At 39.8% G+C, this 13,447-nt stretch overlaps 1 protein-coding gene across 1 annotated transcript; it reads left to right on the top strand.

The window, feature by feature from the left end:
* The first annotated feature begins 721 nt into the window (after window positions 1-721).
* On the top strand, window positions 722-10,735 carry LOC139470133 (uncharacterized). Its single transcript, XM_071252431.1, has 3 exons — window positions 722-1,086; window positions 5,193-5,261; window positions 10,011-10,735. The coding sequence occupies exons 1-3, from the start codon at window positions 877-879 to the stop codon at window positions 10,050-10,052; spliced, it is 321 nt and encodes a 106-aa protein (XP_071108532.1). The 5' UTR covers window positions 722-876; the 3' UTR covers window positions 10,053-10,735.
* Window positions 10,736-13,447: the final 2,712 nt, after the last annotated feature.

The following is a 13,447-nucleotide window of genomic DNA, read 5'->3' on the forward strand; positions in this document are numbered from 1 at the left end:
GGCGACCCTACATAATACATCCTTCACAGGGACCCTACACAGTACATCCTTCACAGCGACCCTACATAGTCTGCCTTACAGATCCTGATACATTTATATCAACAACAGCCCATGCAAGTCTATAATGTTTGGCAAGTCTAGATTATCTGCAGTATCTGAAAATGAAGAGAATCACTGGGCTCCCTTTTTATTAGATTTTTATTAAGATAACTGAAACTGAACAACGTTTTTTTTCTGTACGATATGTTCATTTCAGAGACTATATGTTAGTCTAGGACCCTACATAGTGCATCCTTCACAGCGACCCTACATAGTACATCCTTCACAGGGACCCTACACAGTACATCCTTCACAGGGACCCTACATAGTACATCCTTCACAGCGACCCTACACAGTACATCCTTCACAGGGACTCTACATAGTGCATCCTCCAAGGCGAATCTACATCCTATTCCATCGCGACGCTCCAGCCTTGAATAATTTATAACATTCATTGTAAGAAGTAACAGTAACTATGCCATCATAAAATATTAAGAAGTTCGGTTTCTCTACGAAGAATGCGTCCATTATTCTCCACACTAGCCAACCTCCTGTGGATATGGTCGACAGCAGGTATGAATGAAGCGGAAAGCTGCAAACAGAGGAAACGTTAAACAAAAGAAATTCTGCAATTGTCAGACAACAAGTTTTCACTGTCCAATCACATCTTCTATTTACAAAGGTTGTCAGTGACAACAGCAACGCCACTGTTATCATCTGCACCACTGATGCCACAGGTCTGGCAGAGGGTTAACAACAGACACAGTCGAAGACGAGGGAGATAACACAGGGGGATAAGTACTCATCTCTACCAGCAAGCTACGAGGATCATACACCATGGGTGAATGGCAGCATGGCTTGTGTGGATGTTTTGATAATTTCGGTATCTGTATCATCACCTACTTTGTGCCTTGTGTGACGGCGGGAAGGAACGCCGAAGCCGTGGGGGAGAGCTGCTGCCTGTACGGCTTTCTCTCCATGACGTGCGTGGGACTGTGGTCAATGACGATGGTCAGAGGGAAGATCAGGCAGGCAAAAGGCATTGAAGTAAGTAAGGGTTCTGGTGCAGCTCATCTGAGCTGTTTCAGGAAATATAACAAATATTGTTGTTCTTCCGGCATTTTCGATAAAGGGATATTAGTTTCGACGATTCGTGATACAAAATATCTTTTCGGTTTTCATAGGAGTGTGTAATATCGTGACTATACGTTTTATTACTCTTAAACATATATACTTCACTTTGGAAAAAGTGATTTACCGTGTCCGCTATTTCTAAAGAATCAAAGAGCGTGTGTTTATTGAAAATGTTTCATCGTAAGTGTGTCATTTTCCGCGAAGTAGCTGGAATATTGCAAAATGTTGATAGAATGGGTACCAACAAAACAGAATGTGAGACAAAAAACATAATACGGATCCAGTCATGTACTACTATAATTTCCCTTTAATCACAAACATCCATAGGAAACATGTGGTAATATTGACTTATGAAACGCCGGACTACTCCACACAATAATATAAAACACTTCACAACACCGCATCCTGTCTGCACGCATCTGATGTATAAAATATGACAATGATCATGTTGAGCCGGCGAGTCAGTCAGGCATTCGACAAAGAAGCAGATACTAGCACTGTCAATCCTACAGGGATCGATATATGAGTTACTGGTTTATATCGACTCTCACATGACGTTGTCCTCTGCGGAAGTCCATTTATTCCCATTAAAATACTCTCGAATACAGTTGAAGGGATACGTTTTCATCGTCCACCATTTTTCATACCCCTAACAGCTGCCGCGAAACACGTTCTGTGCTTAATGAAAAGTGTACTAAGACATAATAATATATAAACTAACTGTGAGTATATTAATGCATGTTTTTGCTATGTTTATCATATCACTGCATTTGTCGGTTGGTTGAACTATTCAATAATACATGTAAGAAGAGACTAAAGCTGCACGCAACAACCCCCAGCACGCAGGCACACACAGGCTATACAAACACGTCGCTGTACAAGTGCAACACTCCGGAACCCGACCCATTGTTTATGAAGGGCGGACCCTGGTGGTGAAAATGTTCGCTCGTCTCGCCGAAGACCCAGGTTCGATACACGACATGGGGTCAATGTGTGAAGCTTAATGCTGGTGTCCCCCGCCATGATATTGCCAAAAGCGGCGTAAGCTCATACTCACTCGCTCACGTATTCTCTCATTGTTTATTTGACTGTATATATACTATGGGGATAAATAACAATTGTGGGACACTATGTAAGATCATTTGTTGAGATACCATTTATTACTTCACTCCCCACAGTTACAGTGTCACCACTGTCGGTCTCATACGTGTATTAGTAGTCATTTAGCTCACTCGAAACCATTGACGTCCGCTAAAGACATGTGTCCACTACTATTCCGATGTGCTGTATTGGCAGCCGATGTATGAACTACAATTCCTGAACTGTTTTATACACGTCACTCAGTTTGGATTACATTGCTGTGTAGACAACAACAACGACTAGCACAACAACAACTACTACATCTACATCTACCGGTCGGGTAGCCTTATGAGTAAAGCGCCTGCTCGTCACGCCGAAGACCCGGGTTCGATTCCCGACATGGGTACAATGTGTGAAGGGTCCCGTCTGAAGTCCATTTCTGGTATTGCGGGAATAATGATATAAGCGGCATAAAACCAAAGTCACCCACTCACTAGGACTACAACATCTATTACAGATGTTAGCAGTACAACAACAACAACAACAACAACAACAACAACAACAACAACAACAACAACAACAACAACTACTACTACTACTACAGGATAACTAAAATTACAACTGACACTACTTCTTATACAACAACTACAAAAAAATATTTTCCTACTCCAACTACTAATATTCTTGGTATAACTACGGTCACTATTACTACAACAACAAGATTATATTTTAAGAATATTTTCTTTTGTTCCTGAAATAGTTTTGTCAAGTGCTTAGATACTTAGATCCTTACTCTCTACAATTGCCTTGGGAGAGTATCATGCAAATACAGCAATATCATGCTCTTACAAAGTGTAAAAAGAATAACTACACAGTCGAAGTGATATGAATTGCCATCGACATTGCAGCATCGGACCTTTACTGTGAATCACCCCCCCCCCCAACACACAAACACCCTCCCCCACCCCCCACCCCCACTCACACACACCCTCCCCGACACACCGCCCCCCCGCCCCCCCCCCAGCCCCATTCACACCCCCACCCTCCCCCATCCCCACCCCCACCCCAGACACCCTCACCCCCACACGCACACACACACAAAGAATATTTTGTTACTGCACGTTTTGAACTGAAAGAACTGTTGTACACCAGATGACCCTGGTGACAGACAACACGTCACAATAGACGTCAGAGGCGGCTGCAACGTTGTCATCGACAGCAACTTCGATATTGAATTACATGCGAGTCTGTCGATTTTCTTCTTGAAATAACACTGTTGTGTGTTGTGTTGTTGCTACAGAACAAAACACTGTCATGGCCAATGCGCTTCTCACCTAGTTAGCATTCTTTATTCACTCCAGCGTTCGACAACGTAATGCTTTTCGTCGCCTTAAAGGTACCATAAACAGATTAATGCACAATTATAAACCGATGGTTGGAAACAATGTACTAAATTAACGATTGATTTATCATGAAGTTCAAGCGTCATCAAATGCATTAGCGCGTGTACAAAGTATATTACTTTGAAAGGTTTTAGTACACAGCGCAGCAGAGTGCCAGTACAAAGTACTCGTAGAAGTAAAGAGAAGTACTCGTAGAAATATACACTTCATCTATGTGTTTAAGTTCACACAACAATTTGAACTGTTCTCATGTAAAGAAGCCTGCTGTTACCTCATTTGTAAGCTTTCATATTGTGTAACAGGGCAAAACAGGTAAGTGTTAGAAGTGAACGCTGTCAGCTGTTTCTTCTTGATAGAAAGTCAACATTGTAGTCCGACATCACCATATCCATTGTGACAACATCGAATTCCCTTACTGTGCTACAGTACAAATGGACTTAAATAATTGTGCCAATACCAAATCGGTAACAAAACACTTGTAAATGTAGCCCTTGGTTCCTTGGACTGTTGGTATTGGGGTTTACATAAATCGCTAACTGGATTGATGCAGGTCATCGAATCCCAAAATGCGTAGATCATGATGTTTAATCACTGGATTGTCTAGCCTAGACTGGCTTATTTACAGACCACCGTCATAGAGTGCGGCGCTAAACAACGAACAACACAGACAATATGTTCTCGCTGCATATAACTGCTATGTTTGAACTTCAGTTTTGTATCACCATGTTTTGTCTACATGTACACGATACCTTCCTCGGGGAGGACCCAAGCTATACCATCATGGACGTAAATGCCAATCTCGAAATCAATTTTGGTATTATATGGAGTAAGTGTGTGAGAGGGGTTCATAACGCTACTTGAGAAGTGTTTAGGTGATCGCACGGCGTGTCAGCTTAATGTGTGGATGTTAGACGGTCATCACTTGGGTAGAACCTGTGAGTGGGTCTGAGGTGCTGACAAACCTGGACACAATTATCGGCAAACAAATCTAGGATTGGAACCCATGATCAGAGGATGCTGCCACGCCTAAAGGGGCGTAACTGTGGACAGCAAATTACGGTTGCTTATACTGGACTTATACTGGCCACCCCTGCGTTACATGGACAAATAGATAGTTTTGGTGCTGAGCATACATGTTTCTTTTACATGTCTACAAATTTACATGTATGATAAGAATATCTTTGATAGGAATATCTACGTCAGAAGAATAGACATGTGTGATAGGAATATCTTTTGTAGGGACATGACCGTCAGGAACGTCTATATGTACGATAGGAATACCTATGTCAGGAAATTGTAAAATTATGATAGGACTATCTTTGATAGGAATATCTATATGTATAATAAGAATATCTTTGATAGGAATATAGATGTCAGGAAAGTCTACATGTATGATAGGAATATCTATGGTAAGAATATCTATGACAGGTATGATGCCAACCCCTCAATCAGAAATGTCGCAGTGGCAGTGGCTCCTCCAAAGTGCCTTTTTTCACTCTAACTGTAATATTTAGTGTTCTGTATTGTATGTTTCAGGGCAGCTGTATTGGAGATTGCGTACTGATCATGTTCTGCACGCTGTGTACTTTAGTACAGGAGGGCCAGGTAGGTCTCTTGGGTTCGTGAGTGAGTAAATCTGTGAGTGAGGTATGTCATTGGAATGATGTAACCGACAACATAAATTTTATTTTCCAGATAAAATACAAGAGTCGTGCTGTATCAGATGTAACATAATAGTTGTTATGCATCAGAACTCAGGCAGTAGTCGAGATATATCATATCTACTACATTTGTCGTGATGCATCAGAACTCATACAATAGTCGAGATATATCATATCTGACACAATATTCGTGATGCATAAGAACTCATACAATAGTCGAAATATATCATATCTGACACAATAAAGAAAGACAAGTTCTATGGATGAACAACTTCTTTATTACAATTAGTGCGACGTTGCGGTGAGGATCCTAACACGTATGTCAAGCAAGTGATGAACACTTGCTCACTTGCTTGATAAATGTGTTAGGATCTACACTGAAACGTCGCACTAATTATAATAAAGAAGTTGTCTTACTTCATCACACCAACTTCTAAATGTCACTTAAAGAAGTTATCTGACACAATAGTCGTGATGCATCAGAACTCATACAATAGTCGAGATATATCATATCTGACACAATATTCGTGATGCATCAGAACTCATACAATAGTCGAAATATATCATATCTGGCACAACAGTCGTGATGCATCATATATAATACAATAGTTGTGATATTTCATGTCTAATGCAATAGTCGTGATGCATCAGAACTCATACAATAGACGAGATGTATCATATATAATACAATAGTTGTGATATTTCATGTCTAATGCAATAGTCGTGATGCATCAGAACTCATACAATAGTCGAGATGTATCAGATATAATACAATAGTTGTGATATTTAACGTCTAATGCAATAGTCGTGATGTATCAGAACTCATACAATAGTCGAGCTGTATCATATATAATACAATAGTTGTGATATTTCATGTCTAATGCAATAGTCGTGATGTATCAGAACTCATACAATAGTCGAAATGTATCATATATAATACAATAGTTGTGATATTTCATGTCTAATGCAATAGTCGTGATGCATCAGAACTCATACAATAGTCGAGCTGTATCATATATAATACAATAGTTGTGATATTTCATGTCTAATGCAATAGTCGTGATGCATCAGAACTCATACAATAGTCGAGATGTATCAGATCTAAAGCATTACTAGACAACTCACTGGACACTTCCCTCTCAAAAATAACCTCGTCCAATTTACGACGTCTTCAAGTTGCAAGTACATGTTCGATTCTCCAGCCATGACGTCATGATAGAACAATGTTTTATCGTGGAATAGACCATACTTCGTTCTTCATTGTTCTTTGCGATGTATCGCGAACCTGTCTTAATTGTACGATAAACAACGTCCACGAGTCATTTATTTCCTTTATGAGATGTCAACATTTGTACAGGCTCTTTAAGAATGTTGATAAAATGTACAATCGTAAAACATATTTTACCCAATAATAATAGTAATGACTCCTTGAATTGAATACGACCTCGGAAATGTCGGACATGTCCATTTTGCGAACGGGTAGGTATAGGTTGGTATATTCTCACAATCATCACGTCGATCATCTGAACCTTTTCTCCTGACACCGATTGTCATATATCTGCGCATATTCCAGAAATGACGTCATGATAGAACAATGTTTTATCGTGAGATAAACCACGCTCCGTTCTTCTCTGTTCTTTGCGATTTTTCGCGTAGCCACTTATGTATACTGATAAAGTATATGGTAGTATTTTTATACAAGCATGATTACAAGAGTCGTATTGTATGTACTCGTTACCAAGGTCGAATTGTTCTATAGTCAAGGTATACAGGGTCGTATTGTTCTATAGTCATGGTATACATGATCGTATTGTTCTATAGTCATGGTATACAAGGTCGTATTGTTCTATAGTCATGGTATACAAGGTCGTATTGTTCTATAGTCAAGGTATACAAGGTCGTATTGTTCTATACTCATGGTATACAAGATCGTATTGTTATATACTCACCATGTACAAGGTCGTATTGTTACATACTCATCATGTACAAGGTCGTATTGTTACATACTCATCATGTATATGGTCGTATTGTTATATACGCATCATGTACAAGGTCGTATTGCTACATATTCATCATGTACAAGGTCGTATTGTTATATACTCATCATGTACAAGGTCGTATTGTTACATACCCATCATGTACAAGGTCTTATTGTTATATACTCATCATGTACAAGGTCGTATTGTTACATACTCATCATGTACAAGGTCGTATTGTTACATACTCATCATGTACAAGGTCGTATTGTTATATACTCATCATGTACAAGGTCTTATTGTTATATACTCATCATGTACAAGGTCGTATTGTTATATACTCATCATGTACAAGGTCTTATTGTTACATACTCATCATGTACAAGGTCGTATTGTTATATACTCATCATGTACATGGTCGTATTGTTATATACTCATCATGTACAAGGTCGTATTGTTATATACTCATCATGTATAAGGTCGTATTGTTATATACTCTTTATGTACAAGGTCGTATTGTATATACTCATCATCTTCATGGTCGTATTGTTACATACTCATCATGTACAAGGTCGTATTGTTACATACTCACCATGTACATGGTCGTATTGTTATATACTCATCATGTACAAGGTCGTAGTGTTACATACTCATCATGTACATGGTCGTATTGTTATATACTCATCATGTACAAGGTCGTATTGTTATATACTCATCATGTACAAGGTCTTATTGTTATATACTCATCATGTACAAGGTCGTATTGTTACATACCCATCATGTACAAGGTCTTATTGTTATATACTCATCATGTACAAGGTCGTATTGTTACATACTCATCATGTACAAGGTCGTATTGTTACATACTCATCATGTACATGGTCTTTTTGTTACATACTCATCATGTACATGGTCGTATTGTTATATACTCATCATGTACAAGGTCGTATTGTTACATACTCATCATGTACAAGGTCTTATTGTTACATACTCATCATGTACAAGGTCGTATTGTTATATACCCATCATGTACAAGGTCGTATTGTTATATACTCATCATGTACAAGGTCGTATTGTTACATACTCATCATGTACAAGGTCGTATTGTTATATACTCATCATGTACATGGTCGTATTGTTATATACTCATCATGTACAAGGTCGTATTGTTATATACTCATCATGTACAAGGTCGTATTGATATATACTCTTTATGTACAAGGTCGTATTGTTATATACTCATCATATACAGGGTCGTATTGCTATATACTCATCATATAAAGGGTCATATTGTCATATACTCATCATATACATGGTCATATTGTTCTCGCGCACCGAAGAACATCTTCGGACACATCTGCATGAGAGTCTCTCATCGACCCGAATTACGGACATTATGTGATCTTGTCAATATGTATATCGACGAGGGAATCGATTAAAGCTATAAATGGCGTCATGTTAAGTATGGAATAACATTGTTACGCAATGGCAGAGTTATCCGTATGGGCATGTGAAACAGTCGAGATGTCCTCAACGATGTGTTTACTGAAGACTGTACAAACTTGAAGTAGTCCAGGAGTTGTAATTCATAAACTATGTGTACTTTAAGTAAACTGAGTGACATTATCAAGGATGAGACTCTGAACTTGTCACGAGAGCATGGTAGGAACATCTGCGGTTCCAACCTCCACATAGACATTTTATCTTACTCCGTCCCCACATACGGCTAACGGCTTTTATTATTTGAAGCAAACAGACTAGTTTTAGTCAGGTATATAGCGGAGGTTGTGTTAAATATTAGAAAGATTTTTTTAAATCAATACACAGACTTTACTTTCTTTCAAGAACACAGTCACTACTTAAAAAATGCTGATATTGAGAGTGGGCTTTGCAAGAGGTGAGGTGAGGGTGAAATGGGGTTTAACGTCGCGTCCAAGATTATTGCACTTATATAGCGACGTACGTGTTTGTTGTGGCTGCTTGTACTAGTCCGGACTGATGCCGATTTATAGTGCTAGCTCACTGAGATACCATGCCGCAGTTTAACATGAATACCCCACTCAGACACAGTATACTGACTCCGAGCCGAACAGTCCTTGTTTTAGTCCAATAATGCCGAGCACCAGACAGGGTAACAACAAGTACCATCGTTTAACGTCTTTTGGTATGACGCGGCCGGGGATCGAACCCCGGACCTTCCGCTCTCCTGGCGGAGACCACGGACCACGGAGGTGGTCTGCTTTGCAAGACGGTACATCGGAGATCAAAGGAGGCGATATGAGTTAATTGTTTTGTGTATCACTAATACGTTAGACAGAGAACAAACTCATGTTGAATTCCCACAATTCGCGGAACACTTGCAGTGACCTGTGGTTGTCTTCATAACCAGTAACTAACGGGATCGGGTGGTCAGGCTCGCTGACTTGGCTGATATATGTCATCGTATCCCAATGGCGTGGATAGATGCTCATGATACCAGTCACTGGATTGTCGATTATTTACAGACCGCCGTCATGTAGCTGGAATATTCCTGAGTGCGGCGTTAAACGATAAACAAACAAAACAAACAAAGTTCCCTGTCACAGTGCACGTGGGTGCGCGTGCTGGGGGTGCCCAGGTAATTCGGTTGCCTGAAATACCTCGTGACTACCCGCGTAAGAGTGAAACTACTGATAATGAACGAGGAATATTTATGATGTTTCATTTCTCTATTTCAGGAAGTGGAAGGTATGGCTCAGCAATCTATTGCACGGGAGTAGGACCTGTTACCTCTGACGACTCAGCAACACGCACTTCCGTCCGTTTTCTGACTGCTGAGTATTTAGGCACTGTCATGCATATTGGAAAGTGGGCCATACTCACTCTACGAGGAGACCAACATTCGAACATTTTGTAAAGCACTTATAACATTTACATTGAATGTGTACATTTGCGAATGTAAAACACGTAATATATTATTTTCCAAAAATGTACGACATATGTCTTTTTAACAAATAAAGGCTTCATATATTTTTCAGCATGAATGCTCTTGTTTTGCCCATACTATTTTCATATAAAATTAAAACCTCGTTTACTTGATTTTTTTGTGACTATCGAAAGTATACATCGAGATATCAATACATGTCGTTCGAGTTAAGCGATTCTTGAAATTAGGGCTTTGTAACATTACATCATCAGACTGAGTTAACGAGGTCAGTGTTGGCATCTATAGACATAATACATCTTCATCACTAGGGGACTCCGTCTGCATGCATCACCATTGAGGAGTCCTTAACATGAACATTCTTGCTTAATACTCGACAGAGTCAACCAGTATCAATAAAACTATACATGAAAAGTTATTTGGTATCTGTGTGTGTCCATATCAAGCTATTCATTGTAAAGTTAATTTCTGCATATGTATTTGTGTATTTCCTCTCATCATCAATCAATAAAATTTGATAAAGTGTCATACTGCGTTGATGTCAGTGATTAAGATGCATAGCCTCTACGTGGAAACTTACGACATTAATTTGGGTTTGTGTGGTATGTGTAGGTAAATATAACTGTATAACGTAGGCACAGTATTGATAAATAACATCGCAAATGAATGTTTGCCTTGAGTTCGTCAATTCGGAATCTCTAACTAATCAGCTGTAACGTAATACGAGATTGTGTTCATGTTGGTGACACATTTATGAATCATTAAGTAAACAAACATGAGGGGATAAACACACTGCGTTTTCAGTGTAGAGCTAGGTGACCTTGGATTATTTAACCACTCTGCATTAAGTACGTTTATGTCTTGGTAGTCTACACGAGAGTCTCGCATTGTCGTCGCCACTGTTTTTTTCTGGAGACACAGAAACAATTATGAATATTCCGGTGGCATTGACGTTTTAATTTCAGAGAAAGGTCACATTCGACTAAGTAGTTTTTAAGATGATATTACTTCAACCAACATTATTCAACAATGTCTACCAAAAGCAATGCAAACATACTGGCATGACTATTGACATAACCATGTTTACATGCATGATGTGATAATAATTTGCATATCTGTATAATATCATTATATACTCTTAACAAATGAAGGGGATCCTCGGAAATAACTTAGACTTTCCAAAATTGTCATAGATATAATTAGTTCAACCGATAGTAAAGTATGACAGTAGATGCTACACCGCCAAAGATCTTGAAGGACGATAGGGGTAAGATGGAAATTTTCAAAGTTGATGTTTTTGGATTAGTAGTGCCGGGACACGTGACCAGCGCCGACTACCCGATTTTCGACGTTGTGTACACCATTGACGTCTGTTGGCAATGTGACGATCGAGGCGGCACAACACGTGGCCGTCGAGCATGGAGATGAGCTGCATGTAGACGATGTCTTATCGCCTCACTAGTTGTTCGTACCCCAGTTGTCTCTTGAATGTTTGCCGCAGTTTGATTGGCCGTTTGAGCTCGATTTCGAAGAGCCTGGTTTCGGATCCTGTACTCTTGTCGTTGACCTGGGACGCCCTGAACGGGGTCGGTCGTCAACAGTTTGGGTTTGTTGGTACCCGTACCATAGCCTGCTATTCACAGACTGTGAAACATTGAACATATTGACCACTGCAAGCTGACTTCTGCCAGTTCCTAGCATAGCAACCACGTCGACGGTCTGCGCGTTGCGGATGCCATTTTGGGGGTGGTGCAGCCTTGTGATACAACTTTCGTTCGTCACGCCGGTTTCAATTCACCACAAGAATACAATGTGTCAGGCTCATTTCTGGTGTCCCCCCGATGTGATATTGCAGGATTATTGCTAAACGTGGCGTTAAACCATAGTCACTTACTCACTGTAGATTAAGACAACATACCCCCGTGTGGTATGAACGGCAGAGGTTCCCGCTAATACCACAAATAACAATTATAAGAATCACACAACAATCTCTGAAGTTTAAAGCTAGATTTGATAATTAAAACAAAGATAACTATATAACAATTCTCAGTTACTGGTCTAGGCACTCATACACATCTATTTAGGCAAAGCAATATGGCAAATGTGCAATATAGATAATAGTCACCTCAGATTTCTTGACATCATATTCCCAATGAATTCCATTTCACATTGCTCCAAGTTATGCATCACAGTTCACAGGATAACTAGGTAGCAACAGTTTCCTCCTTCGAAGCGTCGACATGACCTTCTAACTTTGTCTCGGGACATAACGCTGGGCTGAACTGCCCTCGTTCAGTTTAACCATATTTCTCCCTCTCCAATTCTTTTTCCTTCCCCCTTTCTGTTCGATAACTTGTCCTCATATAGTAAACAAATGTCCAAGTAAGCTATCTACTTCAGCACACAACAAAAGATTGATCGGCCCACACCAATCAGTTACCAAGCCAACTCAAACTCCAATCACCCAACAAGCACGCTTCTCCCCGTCAGGCAGCTTGCTTAACTCAATCAAGCATGACGCCGTCAACCAAAACTGGACCCCTTGTGAACCACACAAAGATACAACTTCACTCATAAAACACTATCATGTCTCGCACAAATAGCCAGCAGCCCAATGCGTCGTCATCGCGTCACTTTGACGTGCCAGTAAACTGTAGTCGCTGGTTCGCACTCTGTAGAAACTATACCTTCCTTATAAACTATACCTTCCTTTTTAAGCTATACCTTCATCATAAACTATACCTTCCTTTAAAAGTATTCATTCATTATGAACTATATCTTCATTATAAACTTTACATTCATTATTTATAAGCTATACCTTCAATATAAACTATGCAGAAGTGGTAAATAAATATGGCGCTTTATCAGCACGTTCACTCACTCACTCACTCACTCACTCACTCACTTGTAGCTCCATTACTTGTCAGTCAGATTTAATAAGGAGAAATACGTTTGAGATTTTAATATAACGTTCGAAGCACTGAGGTAATAGGCGGTAAGGTCCATTGTTTGTATACAGACTTAGATGGCCCGTGTGGCCATTAGCAACATGTATGTACACTCAACGATGTCGTACGCTCAACAGACGTGCTCACCAGAACCTGCATGCGCTTTGTTTCTAACTATAGTTGACCACCTCTATCCACACTCGCCTGGACGCCCAATCGTTGGTAATATTTTGTTTGGCTGTCACCACTGGCAACGGCAGTGTCATGTCAGGCGGGCGTATAT

Source organism: Haliotis cracherodii, unplaced genomic scaffold, assembly GCF_022045235.1.
Source record: "Haliotis cracherodii isolate W230 unplaced genomic scaffold, xgHalCrac1.p SCAF_20, whole genome shotgun sequence".
Lineage (NCBI taxonomy): Eukaryota > Metazoa > Mollusca > Gastropoda > Lepetellida > Haliotidae > Haliotis > Haliotis cracherodii.